At 49.5% G+C, this 26,478-nt stretch overlaps 8 protein-coding genes across 8 annotated transcripts; 4 read left to right on the forward strand and 4 right to left on the reverse strand.

The window, feature by feature from the left end:
* Positions 1–694: 694 nt before the first annotated feature.
* Positions 695–4,947, forward strand: FVEG_06411 (hypothetical protein). The gene is made up of 5 exons (XM_018894787.1): positions 695–1,366; positions 1,426–2,716; positions 2,765–2,836; positions 2,888–2,956; positions 3,004–4,947. The coding sequence occupies exons 1-5, from the start codon at positions 1,036–1,038 to the stop codon at positions 4,754–4,756; spliced, it is 3,516 nt and encodes a 1,171-aa protein (XP_018751920.1). The 5' UTR covers positions 695–1,035; the 3' UTR covers positions 4,757–4,947.
* A 776-nt stretch (positions 4,948–5,723) lies between these two features.
* On the forward strand, positions 5,724–9,164 carry FVEG_06412 (hypothetical protein). Its single transcript, XM_018894788.1, has 2 exons — positions 5,724–7,092; positions 7,142–9,164. The coding sequence occupies exons 1-2, from the start codon at positions 6,381–6,383 to the stop codon at positions 8,953–8,955; spliced, it is 2,526 nt and encodes an 841-aa protein (XP_018751921.1). The 5' UTR covers positions 5,724–6,380; the 3' UTR covers positions 8,956–9,164.
* FVEG_06413 (hypothetical protein) lies at positions 9,052–10,347 on the reverse strand. Its single transcript, XM_018894789.1, has one exon. It carries the CDS (start codon positions 10,282–10,284, stop codon positions 9,235–9,237), a length of 1,050 nt encoding a protein of 349 aa, XP_018751922.1. The 5' UTR covers positions 10,285–10,347; the 3' UTR covers positions 9,052–9,234.
* A 93-nt stretch (positions 10,348–10,440) lies between these two features.
* On the reverse strand, positions 10,441–16,357 carry FVEG_06414 (DNA topoisomerase II). Its single transcript, XM_018894790.1, has 4 exons — positions 16,035–16,357; positions 12,512–15,835; positions 12,196–12,465; positions 10,441–12,145 (listed from the first exon to the last, which is right to left on the reverse strand). The coding sequence occupies exons 1-4, from the start codon at positions 16,308–16,310 to the stop codon at positions 10,802–10,804; spliced, it is 5,214 nt and encodes a 1,737-aa protein (XP_018751923.1). The 5' UTR covers positions 16,311–16,357; the 3' UTR covers positions 10,441–10,801.
* Positions 16,358–18,336: 1,979 nt separating this feature from the next.
* On the forward strand, positions 18,337–18,579 carry FVEG_06415 (hypothetical protein; the record flags this gene model as incomplete). The annotated part of the gene is made up of 1 exon (XM_018894791.1): positions 18,337–18,579. One exon carries the CDS (start codon positions 18,337–18,339, stop codon positions 18,577–18,579), a length of 243 nt encoding a protein of 80 aa, XP_018751924.1.
* Positions 18,580–19,998: 1,419 nt separating this feature from the next.
* Positions 19,999–21,805, forward strand: FVEG_06416 (hypothetical protein; the record flags this gene model as incomplete). Its single annotated transcript, XM_018894792.1, has 4 exons — positions 19,999–20,368; positions 20,421–20,536; positions 20,589–20,673; positions 20,726–21,805. 4 exons carry the CDS (start codon positions 19,999–20,001, stop codon positions 21,595–21,597), a joined length of 1,443 nt encoding a protein of 480 aa, XP_018751925.1. The 3' UTR covers positions 21,598–21,805.
* FVEG_06417 (hypothetical protein) lies at positions 21,749–23,216 on the reverse strand. The gene has a single exon (XM_018894793.1). The coding sequence runs from the start codon at positions 23,089–23,091 to the stop codon at positions 21,859–21,861; it is 1,233 nt and encodes a 410-aa protein (XP_018751926.1). The 5' UTR covers positions 23,092–23,216; the 3' UTR covers positions 21,749–21,858.
* Positions 23,217–23,884: 668 nt separating this feature from the next.
* Positions 23,885–25,693, reverse strand: FVEG_06418 (hypothetical protein; the record flags this gene model as incomplete). The annotated part of the gene is made up of 4 exons (XM_018894794.1): positions 25,509–25,693; positions 25,095–25,460; positions 24,982–25,044; positions 23,885–24,930 (listed from the first exon to the last, which is right to left on the reverse strand). The coding sequence occupies exons 1-4, from the start codon at positions 25,573–25,575 to the stop codon at positions 23,885–23,887; spliced, it is 1,542 nt and encodes a 513-aa protein (XP_018751927.1). The 5' UTR covers positions 25,576–25,693.
* Between the last annotated feature and the right edge of the window lie 785 nt (positions 25,694–26,478).

A 26,478-nucleotide genomic window follows, 5' to 3' on the forward strand; every position in this document is an offset into this window, starting at 1 on the left:
ATACTTGTAGAAATCGTCTTCACAGTCAAAGCTGTTACGGAAAGAAGTCAGTGAGTAAATAGCATATCATATTCAATGTTAGCCAGCCTCCAGGTCTTATCAGCTGGTGCTCGTCTTCACATTCATTATCCCAATCAACATCTCGAATTCCTCACCCACCCTGTACTCTGCAGAGTCCATCAAACTGCGAGTCAGAGCAAAACTGACTGTCCCGCAGATGCAGGAATTGTTAGTTCTGTTAGTCTAACAGGGTCATGGCTAATTTGATGATCCACCTCCAATCACGTTAGTCTCCTGCTCCATTGTTTGTATGTACGTTGGAACATCGATGCACAACAACAGTGATCCTCATACAACCTCATCACCAGAACAGCAACAGACGTGAGCACACTTTTGCTCCAGACTCCCAATATCCAACATCTCCCCTAGAAGAAGCCTCTCCTTTGCAAAAGCCTTTCGGCCACTACGAAATCCCAACTCTCACATGGTCTTAAGTCCCACAAGCCATTAAATTTCCTTGGTTTTCATCCTCTCATAGTGCATGTAAGTCAACCGTTCGGTGGACCCTCGCCATCCCTCCAAATAGAACCTTGTCCACTGGCGTTACACCCTCACGATCCTGGTGACGCTAAAATCTAGTCTGTCCAGGGGCCTGCTCTCATGTATCTATTAGCAGCAGAGTAAGCGAATAGGTACGTGATTCTCGCCTGCTTTAGCGTCGCCTGCCTCCCAAGGTTCAGTAGCGACAGCGCCCCGAGCCTTGAAGGTTGTGGTTGGACCCCAGCTACGTAGGGAACATCTCGCTCCTACACCCTCTTCTTCCTACTAAGATTGCAAAACTTGACTCCGGCAACGGGCTCTGTTGTTGGATTAAATCATACCTAGTCCCCCACACTATTTGCTGAGTTCTACTCTCACTACGTTCGTTCGACAAACACCAAGCTCTGAACTTCGCGCTACTTCCCCTCCATGGCGCGTTGAGACAACCCAAGCAAGGCGGAAAGCTTGCTCCCAAAAGGTCAAAAACACCAACAGATGTTCTCCTCCCTACTACGACGTCCCAGGGCTGGTCCCCGTCGAATCGATCGTCGCCGAAACACCAGTTTCTCTCCTTCTCCCGGTCCTGCTCGGCGACGTTATACCCTTGAACGACACGCAACGGCGGATTTTACAGAAGCCGACGACGATGACGGTGATGATACTCATGATGAGGGATTGAGCCGGTTTCGGAGTCATGACCGTCGTACGAATAATGATGGAGATGAGGAGGACGAAGATGACGAAGTGGAGGAGGAAGACAGGCCTGATGAAGACGGACGACGCGGCGGCCTTCCTGTTCTTCCTCTGTTCTCGGCGTCTCATTTAGGTACGCTCAAGACATTGGAATCACAAAATATCAAGTTCTGGTACTAATCTTAATTATAGATTCTTTGCCAGTTTACAGCATAACGCACGCCATCCGAATTATCGTATCGACACGCACTGAAACGACTCTGTCATGGGATCAACTCCGATCACCCCAGGTTTCTCAATTCCTCGTCAAGCCTATGCAGCAACAGATTCGTGCCCAGCATTTCAGCCGTGCAACTCTGTATGCTCTCATGATCAACTGTCTCCAATTCACCAAAGAGGGTGAACGCTACCCAGGCAATGCAGGAATTAGTAGCACTCGTGCCAAAGTTTGCGAATTGCTGACTCTCAAGCTACTCAAAGAGTACAATGTCCGCGAGTTGATCGATGCTCTTGCCTATGACTTTTACCCACTTCAAGGTCTCCCCGGATCTCAAGCACCTACGTCTCCTCGAAAATCACCGCCGGCCAACAAGTTGCCTCTGATAGCATCCCGAACGTCAACTCTCGAGGTCGCCATTCGAGCCTCAGCCAAGCACTTGCTTGCCCATCCCCTCGTCGTCCAACAACTTGAAGCTATCTGGAGCGGTGCGATTACTTTCCACTCGTCTGCCGATAGCTTACATCGGGAACCTCCACCAAACGCAGGCCTTAACTCGAATGGATATATTGGAAAAGCCACCGATAGAACTCCCCTGCTTGGTGCAATTACTCAGAAAGAAACGCATTTCACCCCGCCAGGGCGTCGTACGGCGTCGCTCTACGATCCTCGACAAGCGTCTCTCCTCAAACTCTCCCGTCTTCGGGTTCCTCGATACCGATCTTTCCTTTCGACAATATCTCTCGCCGTTCTGATCGGATTGTTTCTTGCTGTTCTTGCTGAACGTTCGGTTCAAATCACAGGCCTGGAACTGATTTTTTGGTTCTGGAGTGCTGGCTTCATGCTTGATGAGCTCGTCGGATTCAACGAGCAGGGGTTCGCGCTGTACATCTTGAACGTGTGGAATGTCTTCGACCTCGGAATCCTGCTGTTGCTCATTGTATACTACTGCATGCGAGCGTATGGCGTTTTCCTGGCCGACTCTCACCACATCTACGACAATGCCTATGATATACTGGCGGCCAATGCGATTCTGCTGCTCCCGCGTATTTTCAGCATCTTGGATCACTACCAATACTTCTCGCAGCTTCTTATTGCATTTCGTCTTATGGCTGTGGACTTGGTGGCTGTCTTCACATTGATCTTGGTACTCTGTAGCGGGTTCTTCGTGTTTTTCTCTTTGACAAAGAACTCGTTCGGTGCGAGTGATGTTGCCTATAAGATCTTTCAGATTCTGATGGGATTCACCCCTGCAGCATGGGAAGTGTAAGTATACTGCCAATTATGAAATGAACCGAGGCTAATACCATACAGATGGGATGCGTACAATTGGTTAGGACGAGCCTTGCTGGTTCTCTTCCTGAGTATTTGTCACTTCCTTGTTGTGTAAGTTCTCACAGCACGCGTTCCCTATTTCCTTTTTGCTAATCAGTCCAGGACAATTCTCATCACCGTTCTCACGAATTCGTTCATGGCTATTGCGTCCAATGCCAATGAAGAGCACCAGTAAGTGTCCCTGTCCGCATAATGGGTCTGCTCTAATCATGTTTAAGGTATTTGTTCGCTATTAACACAATATCTATGGTGAAGAATGACGCATTGTTCTCGTATATTGCCCCTAGCAACATTTTTGCGTGGCTTCTTATGCCTCTACGATATTGCATGCCGTTGAGAACCTTCGTGTGGCTGAACAGAACTGTCATCAAGATGACACACTTTCCCGTGCTGTTCTGCATCTACGTATACGAGAGATACTGGCTTGCCCCGTCCATGTACGAGGCAACTGACTTGGTGGAACACCCAGTTCGGGAGCGAAGTCGGCACATCTCTTTCATGGATCCTGTAAGCAGAGCAGCCATTTTTAGTCCAAGCATTAGGGTTCGCGAGGAATCTGTGGCTGGCTTTCAAAAGGACCGGGCCCTCGAAGAGGTGTTCCGGCGCTTACCCGATCCCCTAACATTGAGGACACAAAGACGTCAGGAGAGGCGGAAGACGCAGACAGCGATTCGCAACTGGATGGATCAACACGACGACAATGATGCGCCGCCAGGGAATTGGCAAACGCCTGATGGTACTATGCCTCCCTGGCAGCGAAGATCCAGTGTCGGTCTTGCTCGTACTACTAATCTTAGGCGTGTTTCGGACGTTAGATCGACAGCGAGTGATCCTGCTGATAGGATGTCTAACGTGGGAAACCCACTCCGGCCGTCGCAGTTTTCCAGGATTCATCTGAATGCGGATTTATCCGAATACAAAGACCAGACTGATGCTGATGGCGATGACGAACTAGTGACAAATGACGAGGATGAGGATGATCATGTTACGAACGCTGGGCAGAGTCAAGTTGCTGTTAGCCGTGGAATCCACGAGGAAGCGGAAAGCTACTTTGCACCCAATGCCAATAACTTCAGAAAGCTGGCGTCCTCTGTGAGTTCTTCTGGAAAGAGGAGCTCTTCTGGCAAGAATGTTTCTCAGACACCACGACCCAAACGAGGAGCACACAACCGAACACTTTCTACAAATACGATACTCTTCAACCCTCAGGATGTCAAGCAGATGCAGAGGGCGTCCTCGATATCGCCACCTCTGCCTGGCCATTCACGTCCACGAACTAGCGGACGAACAACCACCGGTGAAAAAACACCAAGACGCAGTTCACCTCGCCGCTCTATGTACGTCGCCAACACGAAACCTCGACCAGTGATGCCACCAAGAGGTATGACCGAGGCTGGTGCTGTTAGTCGATCAGCCCTTCTCAGCATCGAGCCACGAAATCGTCCCAAGGACATTAGAAGGTTGTCCTCGGTTGATCTGAGTGCGATGTCTGATCAAGTTGTGGGAGACCATATTGGTGCGATGCCTGGCAGCTTCCAGACCCAACTTGCAACTTTCATGAAGGATCATCGATTACGGGCAGGCGGTGGTAACGACTCCGGCGACCGCGACAGAATGGGAAGGCTGGTGTTGGCTAGAATGAAGACGCTGGAGGAAAGCTTTGCAGATGTGATCAAGGAGATGCGGGATCTGAAGAACTCTTCAACGGTCCCTACAACGCGGCGTAACTCGGGGGATGAAGCAAATATGGAGCCGATGATTGAGGTGGCTGGACGAGACCGCTTAAGAAAGTACCATATCGACAACAGTCAACGCAAGATTGCGTCTAAGCGACCCGTCAGCCGAAGAAGCCTTAAGGAGGAGAAACCTGGCATGTGGGATTACAAGGGGAAGGGCAAGGAGGTAGCGTATGAGTCCGACGATGAGGCAGAGACTGATGACAGTTTTTTCAAGAAAGGGGGCTCATTGTAAAGCATAGGTGGCGTTTGGGCATAGCTTTTTGGTTTGATACGGTAATGAATGCATAAGATAGGAGTACTTTGTAATGAGGTCGCAATTAAACGGTAACTTGACCGCTGTATGAATAGAACGCATTTTGCGCTCGAAATGATAGTCGAGAATGTGTTTGTTAGGATATGCAACTATCTCTGGTCTCTCCGGGATTTTCTAGGCTTAATTCTGAGAGGGCACATACTGAAGAGAAATAACGACGGTAAAGAAGTCCCTTGCAAAACATCAGGCGAAAGTCTGACTGAAGAAGTCGATAAAACTCACCTAGATCTCATAATCTAAGTTAGTGACTCTGTTGCCAAGATAGACTGCCAGGGGACGTTAGAAGGCCCTGCGGGGAAGCTTGTCACTCATTAAATAAAGTGGGCTCGTCAAAAGAAACTTTCTTCAACAAGCCCAAGCCAAGAGTTAATATACTCAACGTTCGCAGGTTACCTAGTAGGAACTACTGGGGTGACTAGTATGCACTCTCACCTATCTGGTACTAAGATGCTTATTTGGAGTCTTGTAGAACGCTTCTAGTAATGCTATCCTAAAGTTGAGATTGGTAAAGGAAAAGCACTAACACCGAGAGGTTTCTTTTCGCTAGCGTTCGCACTGGTGCCCGTTTTGATATTCAACGGTCTAATTTGTTGTTAGTGTTGCCTAGATACGTCTGTTTATCGCCACTTATGAGCAGATCAGGCAAGACTTGAATGATCACACGTGTATAATTCCAGGCTGATTGGCTGGGTAGACCAAGCTGCCTACATTGGTGTTGATGCTTGCAATCTCCTTGTTTCCTTTACGATAAAGACGTAACTGTAGAGTCTACAGTACTCGTCCTGCATGATCCTTGTCTGACAATGCCAGCTGAGTGGTGTTTTGCTTGTTGACTCGCCAAACGGAAGAGGCGTTGTCTCGTCCTAACGTCTGAACGGCTCCAGTTTTAGTGTCACCCGGAGCACTATAGATGCAAGTATAGGAGGCTGAGCTGCCACACCTATGCACTGGGTCATTGTATTGCATGGCAGCCTCGAGGCAACCACCCCTCCAACAAAACATTCACACTCAGGCATCAGCTCTTGGTTATGGAGATGGAGGGGTAAAAATGGAAGCATTTCATTGGCATATGCCTTGCAGGCATGTGCATGTACTTTCATAGGGCTGTATTCAAACTTGCTACATGCCTGCCACTTTCCACCGTCAGTCAGCCCGATGCTTTCCTCTCTCTCTCTCTCTCTCTCACACAACTCCTCATCTTACATTCATCTATTTCCTTCTTTCTTTCTATCATCCAACAAAGTAGAGCATCGGAATTTCCTTGAACAATTGCCTATCTATTTATCTGCGCATATTGTCTCTTTCTTACCCAAGTGGCCAACCTTGGCTGACCTACATAACCTGCGCGATCCACCTTGCGACACAGCTTCTGGGTTGGCTGCCTACGATTCCTGACGCCAGACCAGATCTCTCTCTGCCTTTGATCTAATTCTCAATAACCGAGCCTTTCAACTGCCTCTGATCTCTAATATCAACTGATCCAGAGATTAATAGTACTGGCCTTTCTTGAACTGTTGGCGTGAGCCACGTTTGTTTCACAACAATGGATGTCCCGAATGACTGGCAGATCGAACAAGCACATGTTGCCTGGGATGATCTGGCTGATCAAAGCAACCACCAACCTCAACATAGCACTCAAACTGCTCAGCAAAGCGAGGCACAACCGCAATCTCAGTCCCCACATACTCATCATCTTCTTGGTATAGCTACTCACTTGGCCCTCGAAGAGCCATCACCCGCACCAGCCCCTCTATCAAGCTGGACGGGTCCTTCCTTCAACAAAGGAAACAATTTTTATGGTGGCCATTTGCCGAAACTTCTAACAACAAAGGATGTCGAACAGACTCGGCTGTTTGAGCTCTATCGACTGCATATGGTGTCCTTCGAACTCAATCAGGGGGACACTCTTGTGTTTATCGACTATCCTGTCCATCATAAAGGCGTTCTCGACTACACCGACTGCAATGGCATAGTCTATAAGTCACAGAAGTTTCAAGTTCACTCGAGCAAGCTGCTCGATACCGGTTCTCCCAAATTCGCTGAACTTCTTGGCCCTACATACCAATTCAAAATCCAACGCCGTCGTAAGATGGTCAACAAACTGCCCGACGGTATCAAGTATTTGCTTGATCTGACTCCACCCTCGGAAGGAGATGAGTTAGTGTTCCAGATGACCGAGCTGTCTCTAACTCCTGGGATTATTAAATGGTGGAGCTCACATATTCTTAATGGCGTTGATCCATTCTTAGTTTGTGGTAAGTAATTGTACCCAGCTTGCAACGCATCGTCTGACACGCAAAACAGGCCATGATGATATTTGTAAGTGCAACAGACAGCCGAAACGCGCAGAAAACAACAAAGATATCGACGCAAATGCCGAGCATGACAGCACAACACCCACTGAGGCGAACGCAAACACCGGCTACAGGCTTAAATCACTGAAGCTTGATCCAGAGCGTGCGCTACAGCTGAAAGCAACGAATAAAAATGCGTACGAGACACCTCTATATCGGCAAATTCCTGATTATTGCCCAATTCGCCACCGAAATGGCATCGTGAGGCTGCTCATGTTGATCGAAGGCAAAGGATGTATCCTGGATTCGGCCCCGAGATTGTTCACCATCTTGAAGTTGAGTTGCCTCTTCGAATGCAGCTCCATGCTTACCGACCGTGTTACCCAATGGATAATGCACGGCCAGAACACTGCTTTTATTGAGGTCTTGCCCGAGGAAGCCTTGCAAATTGGGTCTCTGCTCAAGATTCCTTCTGTAATGGACTCTGCTTTCAGGATCCTCGTCAACGAGCTCGCCCTCAAACTGGCTGACACCAACCCAGCGAACAATATTGCCCACAGCCAGACGACGGTATTTGGGAGACGACTGGGCCAACTTCCCGATGAACTCAGCAACATTGTGCAGCATGGGGCACAAGCACTCGTCGATAGAGTATCAGAAATCAACAAGACCTACACGAACCCAAATTTGTTCGCTTCATGGGACATTGATGAATGGGCCAAGCTGCAAGTAACCGAGCAGCTCCTTGAGCAGGAAAACAGCCCTTTGAGCCAAATTGCTTTGGGAAAGCTTCGTCTTCTCATGAGTGCTCTGACTCGCGAATTTACGCACGCATGGGAGGAGGCGATAGAATCAGCACCAGTGGATAGTCATTCAACATACAACGGAATAGACCGAGACCGCCTGACATACGTGGAACCCAAGGATTTTGACAATATGACTTGCCTCATGATGTTGTTTAATCCGATTCAGATGCTACTCTGTGCTGTGCCCTACAATGATCTCGGTGTTGAACTGGATAATCAAAGATGGAATCACAGCAGGTGCAAACTGGATGGATACAAGCACAAATCATACAGCGGTCTTGTGCAAGAAGCAACAGACGCCCTCGACGACTTTCTTGCATGCACGCCGGGGCTATCCAACAATCTGTTATGGAGCCGTATTCTTACACTCGGAGACCGCGAATTCCCAGAAATGGGTACGCGTCCTTCACGCATACCTATCGTATCACTAAATACCCTTGAAGCTGCCGTGAAAGATAGGCTGAGGCCGCTAACTCTTTCGTGGAGACGAGAAAATTTCTGGCCTCCTCTCAACTTGACCCGCCATTTACTCCTCACTCTCACCGAAAACGAACTCAAATACCTTCCTCTGTGGTGTGGAGGTAATGATGACGGAAGCGGAGGCGTATTTGGGGACGCAATTCCCTCAGCAGACTTGCTGGTGGCACCCAATGGCCCTGGACCTAGTTTCCATACAGGTCACACGATATCAACCCCTTCGAGTGTCTGTGGTTCCATCATCGAGGACATGGATGCGCTACGAGTCTGGGGTAGTACGTCCGCTGCTTCAATGACCCAAGACAGACGCATCGCGTTAGAGTCTTCTTTTACCCTTGGTGAGTCTGATGTTGAGTTCACGGACGCCAGATACGCCATGCCCGCGGACCATCAGACAATGGGCGAAGCGGTCAACATGACGGTCGAGACAACCGACTCCGAGTCAGCGTCCGCAATCGAAGCCTTGAGCTCAAAAAGAGATGACAGTGATGATGATGACTGCATGTGGGACTCTGATGACAGTGATGACACGATTGCCTAATGATGTTTATTTTCTTTTTTGGAACACGATAAAGGGGTAACGACACCAGGATCCAAAGAAAAAGGAGTATTCTCCTATAAATGGGAATGCATATCTCTCAGATACTTGTGCATATAGATTGGGAACATGGCTACTATCACTGGCTTTTGGTCTTAAGTGAAATGGTCAACAGCTCTTGTGAGTGCTCATAGATCGTGTCGCTCCCTGTGCTAGTATTTTCTACATCCTGCCATGCATGTACCTAAACGCCGAACATCTATACGATATTTCCAACACAGATCAACCTCTATTGAGAGTATTTCCTGCTCCCTTGGGATTATGATCAACGAACTCATCCCACTCGCGCTGCTTATACGTCTCACGATCTATAGCTTCCATGTCGTCCTCATCCACCACCTTCTTCGGTTCCACACCGCCCTGGAGAATATTTCCTTGTCTCCTCTCTTCCTCGAGATATTCATCGATGGACATGGTCGGCAAGTTGTGCCCTGAGCGAAACACGTCTCTTGACATTTGATCCCTTGAACCAAGCAGCGTAAATGGCTGCAAAGGTTTGCCTTGTTTAGACAGTAGAGGACCAGCTTGGAGGGAGTGTAGACGGCGTAGAGGCTGATCAAGTCGGGAAGAGTGATCTTCGGGAGATGGCGCATTTGTAGCTGAGGGCGCAAGCGGTCGAGGTGCCTGGGCAAGAATCTCCACCTCGCGATTTAATGAGTCCAGCGCCTGAAGCGCAGAATGCACTGCGAAAGTGATTTGTGTCAGGTAAAGCTCCCGCACGAGCTCCTCGTCGCCGTCGTCCAGGTATCGTGGATTCCGTCTCAATGTTTCCAGCTTCTCTTTTAGCGCCTTTTCAGCGCGATAATTCGCAATCTTGCCGTCTCGTCGCGCCGCAGCATCATTACTAGCAACAACAGCAAATCTCTCAGGATCGTCGCGATACCGCTCGAGTACGCGGTCGTAAGGATTCTGCACTAGTCCATAGCTGTCGACGGTGGCGAGGAAGCGCTCGTAGGCGGCGCGAGACTTGGAGAGGACCTCAAGGCGTTGGTCAAGGCTTTGGTTGGGGGTCTTTTGTACGAGCTCCGCAACGTGGGCGTCGAGAAGGAGGTAAGGGAGGTCTGATGTAGAGACGTCCTCAAGCCCTTCGTTGGAGGAGAAAAGGGCAAGAGCTGAGATTTGGTCGCGCGCGGAGGAGTAGAGGGATAGTGCAGCTTCAAGATCAGAGCGGTAGGCGGGCGAAGTTGCCTCGAAGGCGTTATCTAAAGCGCGGCGCTTTTCTTCGGCGGCTTCGTAGAGAGAGCGCAGGGATTGGGGTTCTTCTGAAGACATGATAACAATGATCTGCTGTAATGTGAAGTTGGTTGAAGTAAATAACGAGGGGCGAATGGAGGGGATGATAAATCTAGATGAGACCCTTGTATTCTTCGATGAGAACCCCGCGCTAACCTCAAGCTCTTATCGATAAGCACGCTTTAGGCAATATCTACTGGGGAGCTTCTCAACTTCATTGAAATGTTGGGACAGGGATCACCAAGAGTCAAATGACATGTACAAGTTATCATGAAGAAAGTGAAATGCTATTCATATGCGGATATCGAATAAAAACCACGCCCAGGCCCCAGATAGCAAATGCCTCACATCCGTTGACGCCTAGAACCCAAACCGAATTGTTAACTCAGATTCCAACCCTCCCCTTCCCCCATCAACATGTCATTCACTTGAAGTGGTTACCACACAACGTTTTCTACTCAGCAAACAAGAAATTACAGTCAAGAACCTGGCTGTGGTGGTTCTAGAACAACCAGTACTCCGTTCCTTTCACGCGCTCAACCACAGGTCGAATAGTCTAATCCTCGTCATCGTCGACTTCGAAAGGGTCGTCACTCTCATCGTCTTGCTGCATGACTGATGAGTCGTCGTCAACAACGATTGGCCGTCTCGAGGCAGCGGCACGTCCTGGTCTCACTCTTGAGGATGCCTTAGGAGGCGGCGAATCTGGGTCCGCCATATCCTCATCTGAATCGTCGTCAAGGACAGATTTCTTGACAGCCTTCTTAGCAGCGTAAGCCTTAGCTGCTGGCGATAGAGTGGTCTGTTTAGTTACTGGACGCGAAGCAACCTTTGATGCAGCTGTCTTGGTTGCTTTGGGGGCAGCCTTTGGCTTCGCTGGCTCTTTGCTCTTCGCAGCAGCGGGACGACCACGACCCTTCTTGACAGTAGCAAGACCGGCCGGTGTTGGATCTTCAGAATCCGTGCTGGTAGGCTTAGACTTGGCCGCAGCTGACTTGGATGGAGCAACAAAAGGCTCATCGTCAGAAAGGAAGCTGTCTATGTGATCATCCTTGGTGGCCGTCTTGTGTGGCGACGACTTGGCGAGAAGCTCATAGTTGGTATCGTCAGGACTGTCGTCATCGAAGTCGAAAGCTTTGGCTGATTTGGGCCTCGACTTGGACGGTCCGCTCACGCTGGCGTTGCCCTGGCTAGAGTCTGGCCGGCTCATGGCGTGTAGACTAAACCTGCCCCTTTCGCGGTCGCCAGCTGGCTTATCGATGCCCTTGACCAAGGCACCAACATCGCCAAGCATCTGATCATCGTCACTCTCGGAGTCATCGTCGATAATTGTCTTGACCTTGGACGCCGCCGCTCGTTTGACCCGTGGATTCTCCGGCTTCTCGGTTGGAGGTGATTCGGAGTTCTTGATCGCAGGTGCGGATGATTTGCTGCGACTGAGAGCGGCATAATCATCGTCAGAAAGATCCGACAGCTCCATAACATCAGCACTGGGTTCCTTCTTGACCTTTGGCTTGGAGCTGAACATCTCAGCAAACCGCTGAGCACTCTTGGTCTCTACCTTGGGCGCTGGTTTAGCGGTCGCCTTCAACGCTGCAGCCTTTGGCCTTCCGCGGCCCTTCTTGTCGGGCTCATACTCGTCGTCATCCTTGACTTTGCGGCCACGAGCGGTGCCAGCACCTATCTTTTTAGAAACGCGGCGGCCCAAGCGACGGATGCTCGTCTTGATCTCAGCATCAACTGCAAGCTGAGTCTCCCATTCGGCCGTGAAGTCATCGAGGTCGCGACACCAGATATCCTTCTCACTGAGGGCAAGGAGCTCATCGTGCTCCGCCTTCTTCTTCTCTATAGCTTGCTTGAGTTTCTCAAGACGCTCAGCTGTCAGGGACCAGATGGGCATCTGCAACACGTTAGCTCACTTAACATATCCAAATGACGACATGTACTCACCGAGAGGAGGTAGTCGTAGTCGCGAGCACCACCCTCCAAATCACCCTCCACGTCCTGATTCTCATCGGCATCATCATCTTCTTCATCTGCGGTCTTCTTCTTCTCACCACCAGGGGGGAAAGCCTCGTAATCGCGATCTCGAAGTTCTTGCACCAGCACGGTCTTCTTCTTCTTGCCAACCACAAGCTGTCCATCGATGATTTCCTTGATGAACCGGGCTTGGTTCTTGAGCTTACGATAGTCCGCATGGAATACGCCTAACCAATGTTTCTGCGGCGAGTTAGCCAAGCCATCTAAAAGTTGGATCAGAACTTACCTTTCGGTCAGTATACATGTCGAGACGGTATCGATAGAATTCCTCAAGGATATCCTCCACCTTCTCGTACTTGCGAATCATGCCTCGGGTGTCGAAAGCAACCAAATTGGAGGTGGCGACTTGCTTAGTCAACTTGAAGCGCTCGAGGACGCCTTCTTCAAGGACCTTGCCCATATGCTTATCATCCACAGCGATCTCGAAGTGAACAGTGCTGTGATCGTTGAATTCCTTGTAATCCTTGATCCAAGCTGGGCCATCAACACCGGCGATAATCTTCTCCAGTTTGCCCTTGAAGTCATCGGTCCACATACGAATAGGCAGCTCGGTGATGACAACTTCGTTATCCTTCTGTTCGTTGTGATAGGCAATACCATTGAACTTGTACCGGTCAGGGCCAGCAACCTCTGGTGTACCCTTCCAGCCACGGAACCAGGGCATCATGGTTTCGAAAGGCTTTTCCTCAATATCGTTATCATCCAAGCGACCCATTCGACGCTTCAGGTTTTTGACAATATCCATCGGATGATAATTGGGAATGGAAGTGCTCCAACCTGTACCAATACCATCGGCACCGTTGACCAGAACCATGGGGAGGATTGGAGCATACACCATTGGCTCGATTTTCTTGCCGTCTTCATAATGATGCATCAAGTTTGGCTCATCCATGGGGTGGAAGATCTTGCGGGCGAATGGAGACAGACGAGTGAAGGTGTAACGAGGACTGGCAGCATCAGATCCACCGGCAAGTCGAGAACCGAAGTTTCCACTGGGTTCCAGACAGTTGATGTTGTTTGAACCGACGAAGTTCTGGGCCAGGCCAATGATAGTCTGTTGGAGAGACTGTTCACCGTGGTGATAGGCAGTCTGCTCAGAGACATAACCAGCCAATTCAACGACCTTCTTGTCTTTGACGAGGTTTCTCTTGAAGCAGGCATATATGACCTTTCGCTGACCCGGCTTGAAGCCATCCAGCACGGAGGGGATAGATCGCATGTTGTCAGCCATACTGAAGAGAATAAGTTCTCTGTTGATAAAGTCGGAATATGTGATTGACTTGGTTGAGTGATCGAGGTATGTGCCCGGGACGAAGTTACCCAGCCACTCCTTTCTGGCATCTGCTTTCTTCTTGGAGAAAGCCAGCTCCAGTAGGTCAGCTTCCTCAGGCTTCATGGTGTCGAATTCCTTCAAGTGATCATCGAGGTTGGTGAAATAGACTTGTGCGTCTTCGTTGGAGCTGGTTCCCAGACCCTTGAAGTATTTGGAGTGCCATCGAGTGAGTTCGTTTTTGTGATCTTCCTTCCACTCCTCGTATTCAGGCTGTGTGAAGAATGACTTTAATCGCTGGGGCTTCTTGGGATTGGGACCCTGCCAAACCTTGACGATAGGGGTGATGAACTCTCGGAAGAAGTCAGGGATTTTGAGAAGCGATGGAAACTGAACTTGGAGAAAATTGATGAGAAGACCCTTGATATGACTACCATCGTGATCCTGATCAGCCATGATCATCAGATGGCCATATCTAAGATTCTTCGTGTCTGTGTACGTTTGCTTGTGCTTGAGACCCAGGAATTGTTTAATGTTCTGAATTTCGGCGTTCTTCATAATTTGGTCAACTGAAGCGTCTCGCACATTAAGAAGCTTTCCACGAAGCGGGAAAACACCAATGCGGTCAGGGTCGAGAATGGCACGACCAGAAACTGCCAAACCTTTGGCAGAGTCACCTTCTGTCAAGATCAGAGTGCATTCGTGACCTCTTCTGGTGCCAGCAAAGTTGGCTTCGACGAGCTTTGCGTTGTTTACTCGGCTTCGTTTGTTTCCATCACCCTTGGCCAACATTTTGTCGGCCTTCTTCTCAGCAAAATCCAAGATATTTTGAAGAGCATCAGATTTTGCAATCTTCTTGAGGAAGTCCTCACCCAGTTTGCATTTGCTACCAAACTGGCTTGGCTTGGTGGTCATCTGCTCCTTTGTTTGCGAAGTAAAGGCTGGATTGTTGATGTAACAGTTGACAAAGATGAAGATATGATTCTTCAGATGATTCTGCTTCAGAGCATGACCCTTGCGCTTCTTGTTCAAAGCCTTGAGAAGAGCTTCAGTGACCTGGTCGGCGATGTAGTTGACATGAGTGCCTCCGCTGGTTGTGGCGATCGAGTTAACGAAGGAAACTTGTTGGAAAGTACCATCAGAAACAGCGAAACCAACTTCCCATCGAGGATGCGACTTGTCTTTATCCATCTCAACAGTACAGGTCGGAGCGCCTCCCTCTTCTGTGCTTCTCTCCTTGGCGATGGACTTGGCATAGAGATCACAGTAGGCTTTGAAATCCTTGATCTTAATTTGCTCGCCGTTGAGATAAACCTTGATTCCTCGGATCGTGCCCACCATGTCGTAAACTCTACGGTAGAGGAGAGACTCGAGATCATCATCGATGCCATCTTCCATACCGAAGCGCTTGAAGTCGGGCTTAAAGGTTACTCGGGTGAAGTCTGAGGTCTTGCTGCTGGTGATTTTGGCCTTCTCCATCGTCTGCATGTTGTTTCTCCAGGTTTGTTTGTACCTCTTGCCGTGCTCACTGTCTTGACATTCAAGGTTGAATTCCGTACTGAAGACGTTACACAGCTTGGCACCGTAACCGTTACGACCGCCAACGGTTTTCTTCTCGTCGTCGTCGAAGTTGGAACCCGCCAACAGATGTCCGAAGATAAGCTCAGGAATGTATATCTTCTCCTTTTCGTGAATAACAATAGGAATACCCTTTCCGTTGTTTTCGACGCTGATCACACCGTTCTCACGATCGATATTGATCTTCATGTAAGTCATGGAGCCATCGCGCTGCTTATTGTCGGCAGCGTTGACCAAGATTTCGTCAAAAATCTTGTAGAGACCAGGAACAAAGCTGACGTTCTTGTACTCCATCAACTGGGTCTCTTTGCTCAGAACCCACATCTGTTGTTCCGTCCTCTCAACAGAGCCGATGTATGTATCAGGTCGCTTGAGGATGTGCTCTAGTTGCGACAGCTTCGTGTACATTTCGGTGGCCGTTTTCTTCTTACCAGGTTTGGCGGGGCTGTCAATCACCATGCTATCATTCTCAAGCTCCTCCAATGGCGCACCAGAAGACTTGCTGACTGCAGGTTCCTTCTTTTGCTTCTTGGCCTTGGGAGGTGTGTTTGAGAAACCTGAGGCAACGCTTATATCATCGTCGTCGCTCTCCGGTGTTGGGCGCTTTTTGGGTGCGCTCTTCGTTTTAAGGGTTGTTTGCACCATCTTTTTGACGGGCGGCCGCGCAGCAGCCTTCTTTGGTGCAGCTTTGGGTTTCGCCTTCTGTTAAGGAAATGTCAGGTTATGTTTGTGTAAAAAGTCCAGATACAAAAGTGCTCGGCGGGGAATGTGTTTGATGGAAATAAGTGTGAAGAAAGGAATTCAAAGAATGCGATGCAAATGGAGGAAGAGAACTAGGCACACAATGCGCAAACCGATTTATTGTGCCAACAAAAGAGGGGTAAAATAAAGGATTACTTACGGTTTCAGGGACATAGCCATCTGACTCCTCCCCAAGACTGAACATGGACGCATCGGAGTCCATCTTGTTGTTGTTGGCAGTGAGGGCAAAGAATCTGGCTTGTGGCGCCAGGACAGGATTTAAGGACAATAAATTTGAATACAAGGGTCTCAATGAGGGACAAAACAAAGACAATGGGGTCAAGAATGGAGGACGACCAGGTCGAGCGAGTGGTGATGCTCGCGTACAGAGTCGCGATAACAAAAATGAAGAAACAAAAGGTGCCAGACTTCCCATCAACGATTAAAACAGTCCTACCTTATTATGTTGTTGTGACAATCAAGGGTCCCTATTGTAAACAAATCTTACAGGGACGCGACGTTGGCGACCCACTTCCCCCCGTCGTGGGGCCGCGCATCTATGCCTCAGGCCAAATCACATCTTCCAAACGCCAGACCCCGTGACTTGGCACATGATGCTGTAAGCTGGTGCGAGGGAAGAGACGTCGAGCAGACCAAGGTACTAACGTAAAAGGAAATGGCTTTGAGTTGCCGATTGTTTACACATTTCTTGACCCTGGACTTCTCTGCAAAGAAAGGCGGCCTGAATAGTCCTTCGGGTTTCAGGAGGAGACATGAATTCGTTTCTGTCAAACCCGATATTTCTCGCCTCACCGGTTCGCTCAAAGACGGGATGAACTCAAGGCTCCCTCCCCTTATGCAAACTTACTTTCGGCTCAAGACCTCTTCAGGCCAAACCGGATCATATTTTGATTAATATGGAATGAAAAAAAATCTCCAGGACAAATAAAAGGATAGCAAACCATCACTCACCTCGTTTGATTAACGCTTCGGCTCGTGCCACACGTGCCACAAATCTCCCAGAACAGGAGCTTTCCTCATAGAAATTGCGGCAACTTGAAGAGCATCCGAGGCCGGCCCTCCTCTAGTGGTATCGCGGTCGCTTATTCTCCGAAAAGAGCCTGTCAAGCTCGAAGTCAGACATGCACCGGTCTCAGCCTGGGCTAAGCGGGCCGAGTCAAAGTGTGCGACTTAGGATGAGAGCAAGTGTCTGTTAAATGCCTGTGTGTCTCCATGGGATGAGCCTACGAGACTTGTTTACTCTCCTGGTTTCACCATATTCGAGAATAACTTGACTGAGGTGGGCCGTATCACCACCAGCGGATTCAACGAGGCATCGACTCTCGCCTCATCGCCAGACCAGCTTGCAGCTTGTTACGCCTGCTGAAGCATTCGATAGGCGCCTTTATTGATCACCTTGTGGCATCGATAAAAATACGAATGTAGGGTATTCTCGCCATATTCTGATATGGTTTTTACACCAGGCGCAAAGCCGGGATTCTGGCTTCTACCCAAGTGGCATGGCCAGTGCTGCATTTCATTCCTTTGTACCTTGTGAGGCTGGATTCGATCAAACATCTCAGCTCCTCAAATCTAATCACAAAAGCACTGCCTCTCTTCACAACACAGCGATTTTACGCGGGCAACGAGACTTATGCCACACCAACGGGGGAGGAAGAACAGTGACACCGCCCGAAATTCGATGCAGGGAGCCGCTTTGTGTCCTTGGCTGCGCCTTGTGAAAAAGAAACGCTAACTCGCCATGGACTGCCGCTGTCATACTGCTCCGAAATCGTACAATCATCTGAAACCGAGCTCTGAGAACCAAGAAGGAATTCATCTACTCTGATACCGATTTGGACAATCAGTCGTTTCCAAATTCGTCAGAGCTCGGTCCGATAAGCTTGGTGAGGTGCCAAATATGCTGTTCAGCTTTCAGAATTAGGCACGGATGTCATTTTGTCCGAATCAGGAAGACCGAGATACCCAGACAGTGCCTCAAATGCCCAGATGCTGCAGACTAAGACGGTGTTCACTCAAGAAACGCCATAGCCCGTTGTTGGGCCCTGTCTCTACCCTTTCTGCACTTCCTGGTTGACTGGTTACTCCCTATTCAGTGACAGGACCATCACTGGTCATTTCGATTAAGTGGACAGAAGACCCGACCCCGGAAGAGCGTCGCTGCCCGAGCCGTCGGCTGGTCGCGTCAGATGCCATGAATTCGCGAGACAGCGATAATTGCCAAAAGGTCATCGACTTCGACCGGAGTCTCATGCCTACTCATGACAACAGAGTAGAGTAAATCATGCAACAACGTTATGGCGGCTTAGGTCATTGACATCGTAATTCAGAGATTGGGGTGCAGTCATATTACGCTAGTTGACGATATGGAGGGCACAACCCCCAACAGGTCCTTCAGGCTCTCTCACACTGGCGCGATCGTAACTTGAATCAAATGGTAAATGAATGGCAAAGCATTGATGGATACTCCATGGGCAGGAGGGGCGAGCGTATTTGGCATAGGCTTGTGTCCCCGTTCGGGGAATTTTCTTGTGTCTGTACTCCTAAGAGCTCGTGAGAGTAACAAAGGTCAGAGACATGACAGGTTTGTTTCTGGCTTCACCGCGATAGATCATATGAGGGGGAAATACACCGGACTGACTTCTGGAAGTGCCATCGAACTCTCATCGGAAACTTACCACTGATGTAGTATGCAACGGTTATGCACAGGTCTTTGATCAGAGTAGAGGGGCCCATGAAAGGTATTCCTGACAAACCATCGCTACCTCATGTATTTATTGACCGCAGAAACAGGAGACACGTCTGATAGGCCTGTTGGCCATGTTGATGTGCAAGCCGTCTCAGTAGGGAAGCGTGCCCCTTCTGGCTGTCAGTTGTCATACTGACACGTGGGGGCGACTCGAGCAATTCTGAGGGAGTGCTGAGATGAACAACAGAACCTCAGTGGCAGCAGGGCCGTTGTCTCCTGTTGTACAAATATCAGGAAACAGACTGGGGTAGAAGGTCCTGGACGATGTGGTATGCAAGCATCCGCCTGTACTTCATTCTGACTCTGAGCCCGTGGGGCTACCTTTGAAGGCGAGACAACCAATTCGTCATTCTTGGCTCTCCTTCGCGGCTCACAGTTCAGTCTTGATCTCCAGCCTCCAGACTGTACCAGGGAGTTAGCCATTCAATCAATGACAGACGAACTGCAATATTAATTAGACGAAGCCAAGATTACGTGGTGCCTTTTGGAGTTCAGAGCAAAAGAGAGGATGTATCCGGAAGTGCAACGGACGGCACGGAGTGAAGGCTGACCTATCCACACCCAACAGCTCCAATACGCACCCCTGTTGCAGTTCTTTCTGCCTTATGGTCCTCCTAATGCGGAGGGGAATTCTAGAGGCTATAGAGGAGCTGTTTGATAAAGCGGGACTCTGGACTCAAACATATCTCCCAGGTGGATGAACAAAACCATAGCAGTAGGACAACGCAACAATACGTCCCTATTCATAAAGTGTCTGGAAACCTCATCCTTGCATTTCTCCCTCGGCTTCAAACTGAGCCCAATTTCTTTTACTATATCATTAATAGCCTGCCCCGACATCGTTCCGTCATCTATCACTTGGTGGCTGTTCCTAGTATCTGTTAGCACCAGGCGGTGGGAGCTCGTCAACGGAGCTCTAGCCCTTTGGAAGCCGGCATTGAAACTGAAAGAACAAAGAAAGCATAACGAATAGTGTCGGCCTGACCTAGACAAGGCGTGACCGACTTTTTGGAGTTGCAGGTTCCCGAGCAACTTTGCTGGCCGAGCCAGCTCAGGCTAGGGTTCCTCACCACCGCCTATTTTGGTACACGCAGGCATATTTGCCATCCCCTGACTTGTTTGTCAAGCTGAGGAGTGACTTGAAAGGCGAAGAGTTTCCCCCAGCTGTGGTGTTGCGGCTGTCTGTCCTTCCCTGCAATCTAGAAGTAGTTATATCACGGCCGCTGCCCGCTGTACTATCCAAACCACTTGGCTTATCCATCTCTTTACGGCCAAATACCTGGCCTCCTGCATCTCTCGAACATCTTTACGCCTCTCAAACTTCTATTTCTTGCAAACTTTACTGGTTTTCATCATGTTGTCCCTTAAAGGTCTTCTGAACCCAGCACCAGCTGCAGATAATGATTCCCCCTTTCCTCGACCAAGTCTTGCGCTCGAGTTTCCACCAATCCCGAACTTCGAAGAAGCATCAGATCAATCTGGGAACCGTTTGATGATGGTTTCTGATAGATCTGGGCCGAAAGACGGCGACAATATGGCCAAGTCGAAGCTGCGCGGTCCAGTCAAGTTTCACCCTTTCGAGCGTCTCGACGAGATTGCTTTGCAAGAGATACGCCGATTCCGAGTCAAGCCATTTGGGAATATCCAAGATTCAAGCCTTCACATCCCATACAACAGTGGCAAAAAGGACTTTTACGAAAAGACAGGACGAGAGAGCTTCGAGGGTAAGTAACCAAGGCTAACGTCGACCACCAGTTATTGACGCAAGCGTAACAGTTTTCAAATACGAGTTCACCTTGGCTGAACAGAATACTGAGTACGCTGTGATGTGGGACTATAATGTCGGGCTCGTTCGCATGACCCCTTTCTTCAAATGTCGCGGCTACGGAAAGGCAAGTAAAAGAACAAGCCTCGATATGCATATACTAACTGCCAATGGAATAGACAATTCCGGCAAAGATGTTAGGCCTCAACCCAGGGCTCAAAGAGATCACACATAGCATTACTGGAGGCTCTATAGCTGCTCAAGGTTTGTTCCATTCATCAGCGCCCTCTGGTCGTTTGCTCATCAGTCGACGCAGGTTATTGGATGCCATACACATGTGCCAGAGCTGTCTGCGCTACCTTCTGTTACTCTATCGCGGGGGCCTTGATCCCAATCTTTGGCCCAGACTTTCCGTCTCTTTGTATTCATCCCAGCGCGCCTGACTTCGGCCGCATGGTCATCAGCCAGCAAATAATCATCGAAGCTACCCATGAAGCCGAGATGACTCGGCGTATGCATATGAGCACGATCCCACCTAGCTTCCACGGCGCTACGAGCTATCCGAGAGACGACCGAAGTATTCCCCCGGGCATTTATGCTCAAGACGAGCGCCGCCATCGATTCCGACCTCGTCTCGTCTGTGATCCGTCGTGGGCCATGGACAGCGACGTCGAATGCCATTACATGTCAGCTCCCAACTCAGCCTCGAGTAGCGGCTCAGGACTTCCTGGCTATATGGTGACTTCCCGTCCGGGATCTAGCTGGACCGTTGCAAACCAGTCTAGCCCTGAGCCTAATCCCTTGCTCAGTGCGGTCCCTCGCATCCCACCTTTGCAGAATGAAGGAGCTCTCTCGTCTGCGCCTTGGGGACCTAAGAGACGACTGGAATACGAAGACTGGGACAGATTCTACAGAGAGAGTGCAAGCCCCGCCATGAGCCCGAGATCTGTTCTCATGGTTTCGACCCCTGAGGCCAGTCCTACGAGGCAACGAGTGATCAAGACGCCACACAGCGTACCTGATGCCGCCCATAAGGACGCAGCCATGCTTCTCTTAAACCTCAGGATGCAGGACCAGGGGCCCTCTGCTCCCAGCGCCGTCGAGTCGCCGCCTCCTATCCAATTGCAGCCTGATTTCGGGGAAGGACGTCGTAATAAGAGACTGCGAGCCACTTCATTGTCCAAGTAACTGTGACAGAAAGGGGAAAGGCGCAATAGGTTTCTATCGACAAAGGAGTCTTGGGGGTTATAGTATTTCACAGCGAATAGAATGGAAAATTCCGGACACTTGGGCTCACTCAATCACCAGTATCTGGTGGCATCTCGATCATCTCATAACGGCATATAGCACATCATTTAGGGCCTAGGAAACAGCAATCGCAAGTCTTAGTTAGCACACGAACATCATTGTAAAACAAAGTAACTTTTTAATTATTCTTTCCTACATCCATCAGCTTGTCTCTCCCTTTTCAGCCGCTCTCTTTGCCTTGTGCTCCTTTGTCCATGCCTCTGCCCTATCCTTAGGAACGACAAAGATCCTCACCACCTCATCCACTACCTCAACCTTACCCGTTCCCAAAACCTTCAGCAGCGGCACTCGCTTGCCCATCTTTAGGAGGCCACCCTGTGTGGTTTCCACAAACGCCTCTACGCCTGCTGTCGTGTACAAACCCTCCTTGTCCCACGGTAGAGGGAAGATATAGCTCAGATGATCCTCGAGCGAATGTGTTTCCTCAAACGCCTTGATGAAATCAGATTCCAGGTGTAGAGGGTACAGCAGCACTGTTGGGAACGCAAGCGTGCTGCGGGGATCATCAGGATCTGGGAGAAGCGCAATACCCGCGTCTTCCATCTCTGGCGGCTGAGAGGTTGTGCGTGTGGGTATATTCCTCGCTCGCAGTGCGGCTTTGATGAGAAGTGCACGTCGCTTCTCCTTTGCTTCGCGCTCTGCGTCCCTCTTTCGTCGCGCGTCGATCTCTTTAGCTCGCTTAATGATATCGTCCGCTACAGCACGCAACGAAGCATTGTTTTCGTCTAATGAAAGACCGCGCGCACAAACATCATCAGCCTCCTGGATACGGTCCACTGCAAGGAGTGCTCGTGCACTGCGGAAGTATGCCTTGATGTTTCGCGGGTTGAGGCGCAATGCCGCAGCGCAATCAAGCCAGCAGCTGCGGTAGTTCTTAACAGCAAGGTGGCATGCTGCCCGGTTGACGTAGAGCGCTTCAAGAGTCTCGCGCTGCTTCTGAATCTCCTCCTCAGTGTCGATTACGCCCTCCTGGTTTTTCGTCTGCTCGCCCCTGGCGCGCTTGCGCTCTTCGCCTGCGAGAATAGCAATACCCTTTCCGTAAAACTCCTTTGCATCGGCGTAGCTCTTAAGTTTGAAGTACTCGTTTCCACGCTCCTTGAACTCCTGGCCGTTTTCGAGAGGTGTACCTTCATACGCGAGGGCCTGCAGTGCTGCAATGTCTTCATTCTCCTCACTGGCATCAAGGTCTGTCATGAAAAGGGGCGACTTGTTTAGATCTTCCCATACTTCGTCAACAGTCTTTCCGCTGGCGATGGCATGAGCTGGGGGCAGCTCAGGTTTGGTGGCCTCTGTGGCGCCGGTATTTGGCTGTGGTGAGGCCTGCTCCAGCTTCATGGCCTCATCCATCTTGTCGGTAATTTCCTCGATTTTCATTTTTCTACTTTTAGAGCAGAAGAACCTGCCGCTGCTGTCTTCAAATCAGGAATATTGTGGTGAGTCTTATACTTCAGATGCCATTGGTGGGTGGATTCGGAGTGACTCGATTGCTAAAATTTGAGCTTCTCCAACTTTAGGGTGGGTGGCGAAAATTCTATTGGGCATCAGCTACCTTAACTATCACGACTCTGGATTCACATACAGGCTAGGGGAGGAAAGAAAACTAGGACCTTGATCCTCAGTGATAAAAGACTTAGGTAACCTAGCATCAGTTTAGAATAATTTAGGACATCTGTTGCTAATTTTGTTTTTGTACCTCATATCGGGGTCTGATGTTTTCTTGCTTGTAGAGGACAGGGAACCTACTAAGATGGGAGTGATCATGTTTGTAACTACTTCTATTCCTATTTACCTCGCTTTTATCTAACTTATATACTAAACCCCATCTTCAACCGTAAACCCAATTCAAAAAACAAACAAACTCCAAAAGCTTTTTTCTTCAATAATCAAGCCAAACTCCGAAAAGTAAAAAGTCATCACAAACCAAATCAATCATTATACCTGGGGTATACATAACTTCGTAAAAGCGGCCGTGATAAACACCATCCCATCTACCAGTCGTTTTTAGACGCAAATCATCAAAACATGCTTGAACTCCAAACTCATGAGGGTATAAAACACTATGACTTGCTGCAGGCACAGGCAATCAAGTCTAAAAAGGGCTGCAAAACCCGCGAAGTCGCTTCTGCATGTTCGACCTGCTCGGTTTTCAAACTGCGCCGCGTGCTCCTCATGGGGAGTCATAAAACTCGGTCTCAGTCACCGTGACAGTCTGTTTGTTAGGCACCTGGGAGGTTTCCTCACAAGGCTCCTCATTGCGCCGGCGAGGAACAGAGAAGCATTGAACGGCTCCCAAAATAGCGACAATAGCGCTACCGTACCAGGCCAAGGCAGAGCAATCTGATTTGGTACCGACCGTCCACAAGAATCCAGCGACGGGTGAAGCAATCATTCGGCAAGCAGCACCAGCACTTGCTGCCAAGCCGTTCACTTTTCCAAGAGCGCTTGGGGCTGGTGTAGCCTCCTTGATGAGGATCATAAGAAGAGGATATAGTATAATGGAGAGAATGTTGCGGATGATGAGACAGCCGTAGATAGCGGGGTATAAAAGGCTCCCAGGAACAAGGAGGAGCATGGGCATCAGCACGTAGATGATAGGGTGGAGGACAGTGACAAGCAGGAAAAGGCGATAGGTTCCAAGCATCTTGACAGTCCAGGGGAAGACAAAGACTTGGATAAACAGAGCGATACCGCCGTCGATTGCCAAGATCACACCAACATCGCGTGGAGTCATGCCCAGGCCACCAGGCGAGTAGAAAGGAAAGATAGACCCCTGTTTGAACATCTCCACAGCATCAACACGGCTGTCTTCGAAGAATATGGGCAGCAAGTGGTCGAACGTCATGGAATGATAAGTGAAGATTGACAAGGCGACAATGAAGCCAACAACACGGCAATTCCAGATCTTGATGGGAGCTGCAGCTGTCTTTTCATTTTCGATACAGAGAGTATCCCAGTTCCCGATTGAGCCATCGGTTGAATCCTCGACTGTCTCTATCGCACCATACGCCTGTGGCTCAATCTCGGTGGCCATTCGGTTGTTCATCATAAGGGGGGTCTCCTCGCTGACGTGGTATTCGCTGGTAGGAACGTGCTGGACCATGTCGGGATGGGTTTCCTCGAGGAGGAGGAAACCGAGCACAATGCTCACGAGCAGCAATCCTGCGCAGATAATGTTGGGCAGCAAGTAAGGTTGGCGCTGGAAGAGGCTGCCGACTGGGGAAAGAATCCAGTCCAAGAGTCATGAGGGTTTGGCAAACATCCCACCGATAGAGGGACCAACAATGGTTCCAATACTCCAGACAAAAGGCATCATAGAGTATGCACGTGCTAAAATATTGATCAGCCATGGAAATCCGAGCAATGGTTTGCAGACTTACGCTCATGCTCAGGTTTGGTGACCAGCTCGCCGACCATGGTTTGGATAACACCAATATTGCCATTAAGCAGACCACCAAGGAGACGGCCAAACAAGGCAACACCGAAGCTTGGAGCCACTCCTACTATCAGCATGCTGATCATTGTACCTAAAGATCCAATAATCAAAACAGGTTTGCGGCCGATACGATCGGACAGGGCGCCCCAATACGTTCCCATAACAGCTTCAGCAAGCGAAAATGCGGATATAAGGATGCCAGAGTAGAACGAAGCATCTTCTTCGCGGCCTATTTCGAAGCTTTTGACAAGGGCCCAGGCGTATGGGAAGATGGACGTTAACGCGATAGGCTCAGCGAGTCGGACAATGGCTTATTTGGAGTTAGCACATATTGTTGAAGTGCAATTTCTGATCTTACCCAGGAGGAAGAGCTGCATGGCCGGGAATGCATCTGGGTCACGAGGACCAGCGCGAAGCATACCCATGTTGGATAGATGTGATGGATCACAGCCTGGATGGAAAGAAAGGCAAGTTGTTGAACTTGTCAAAGAAATCAATCGCCGCCTTGATCCCAAATTGGGTGGAAAGATAAGCAAAGCGACGATTCCACGGAAGGGATATTTGGAAAAGGCAGAAAAATGATGGTTATCGTAGCCTTTTGGGATGGAAGTGGCTGTCTTGGTGGAGAGTTTGGAGAGCCAGTTAGTTAGTACGGGATTTCACAAGGAAATCAGCAATAGCAGAATCACAACAGTTAAGATGGATGGAAGAACAAGAGCCCAGACTGGAGATGGGAAGTGATTCAAACTTGGATACAAAAAGTTTAGTAGTTAGACAGCAAGAAAAGTTCAGTCACGAAGGAAAGGAAAGAGGGTGGGAGATGGGATATTTCTACCAAAAGTCAGTCAAGCAAGGTGCAAGCGCAAGTTGGAGGAGAAGGAGAAGATGAACATGTATGCCCGTGTAAGTGCGGCGACACCTTTTTGTGGGGACCGAAACCGCAATCAAGGGCCAACTCATATGGAACTTCAACCTTGGAACAAGCCCAGCCAGACGCTTCGCTTGGTCGCTCTCCCTGGCCGATAAGGTCCCGTCAACTTACTCGGCGGAGAAAAAAGAACCTGGCCTTTGCTTGCAGTGGAACAGTCGAAGCTTCGTTTGCAGCATGTGGGGCGGCCGCTAAGCTTGTCCTTGTTGCTGGGAGTTGCATACACCATCAGGAAATTTGAACCAACAGTTGCATACGACAAGGCCCAGAGAAGAAAAACTGGACGGTAGAATAACGCCGGGCGAGGCCAGAGTGAGACAAAGTTTGCCTGATCTTCCTCCGCCCGTTTGTTTGTCGTCCTGGTGTCATGTGTCAGAGATAAGAGACTCTGAATCATCTA

The sequence above is a fragment of the Fusarium verticillioides genome, chromosome 2 (genome assembly GCF_000149555.1).
Source record: "Fusarium verticillioides 7600 chromosome 2, whole genome shotgun sequence".
Taxonomy (NCBI): domain Eukaryota; kingdom Fungi; phylum Ascomycota; class Sordariomycetes; order Hypocreales; family Nectriaceae; genus Fusarium; species Fusarium verticillioides.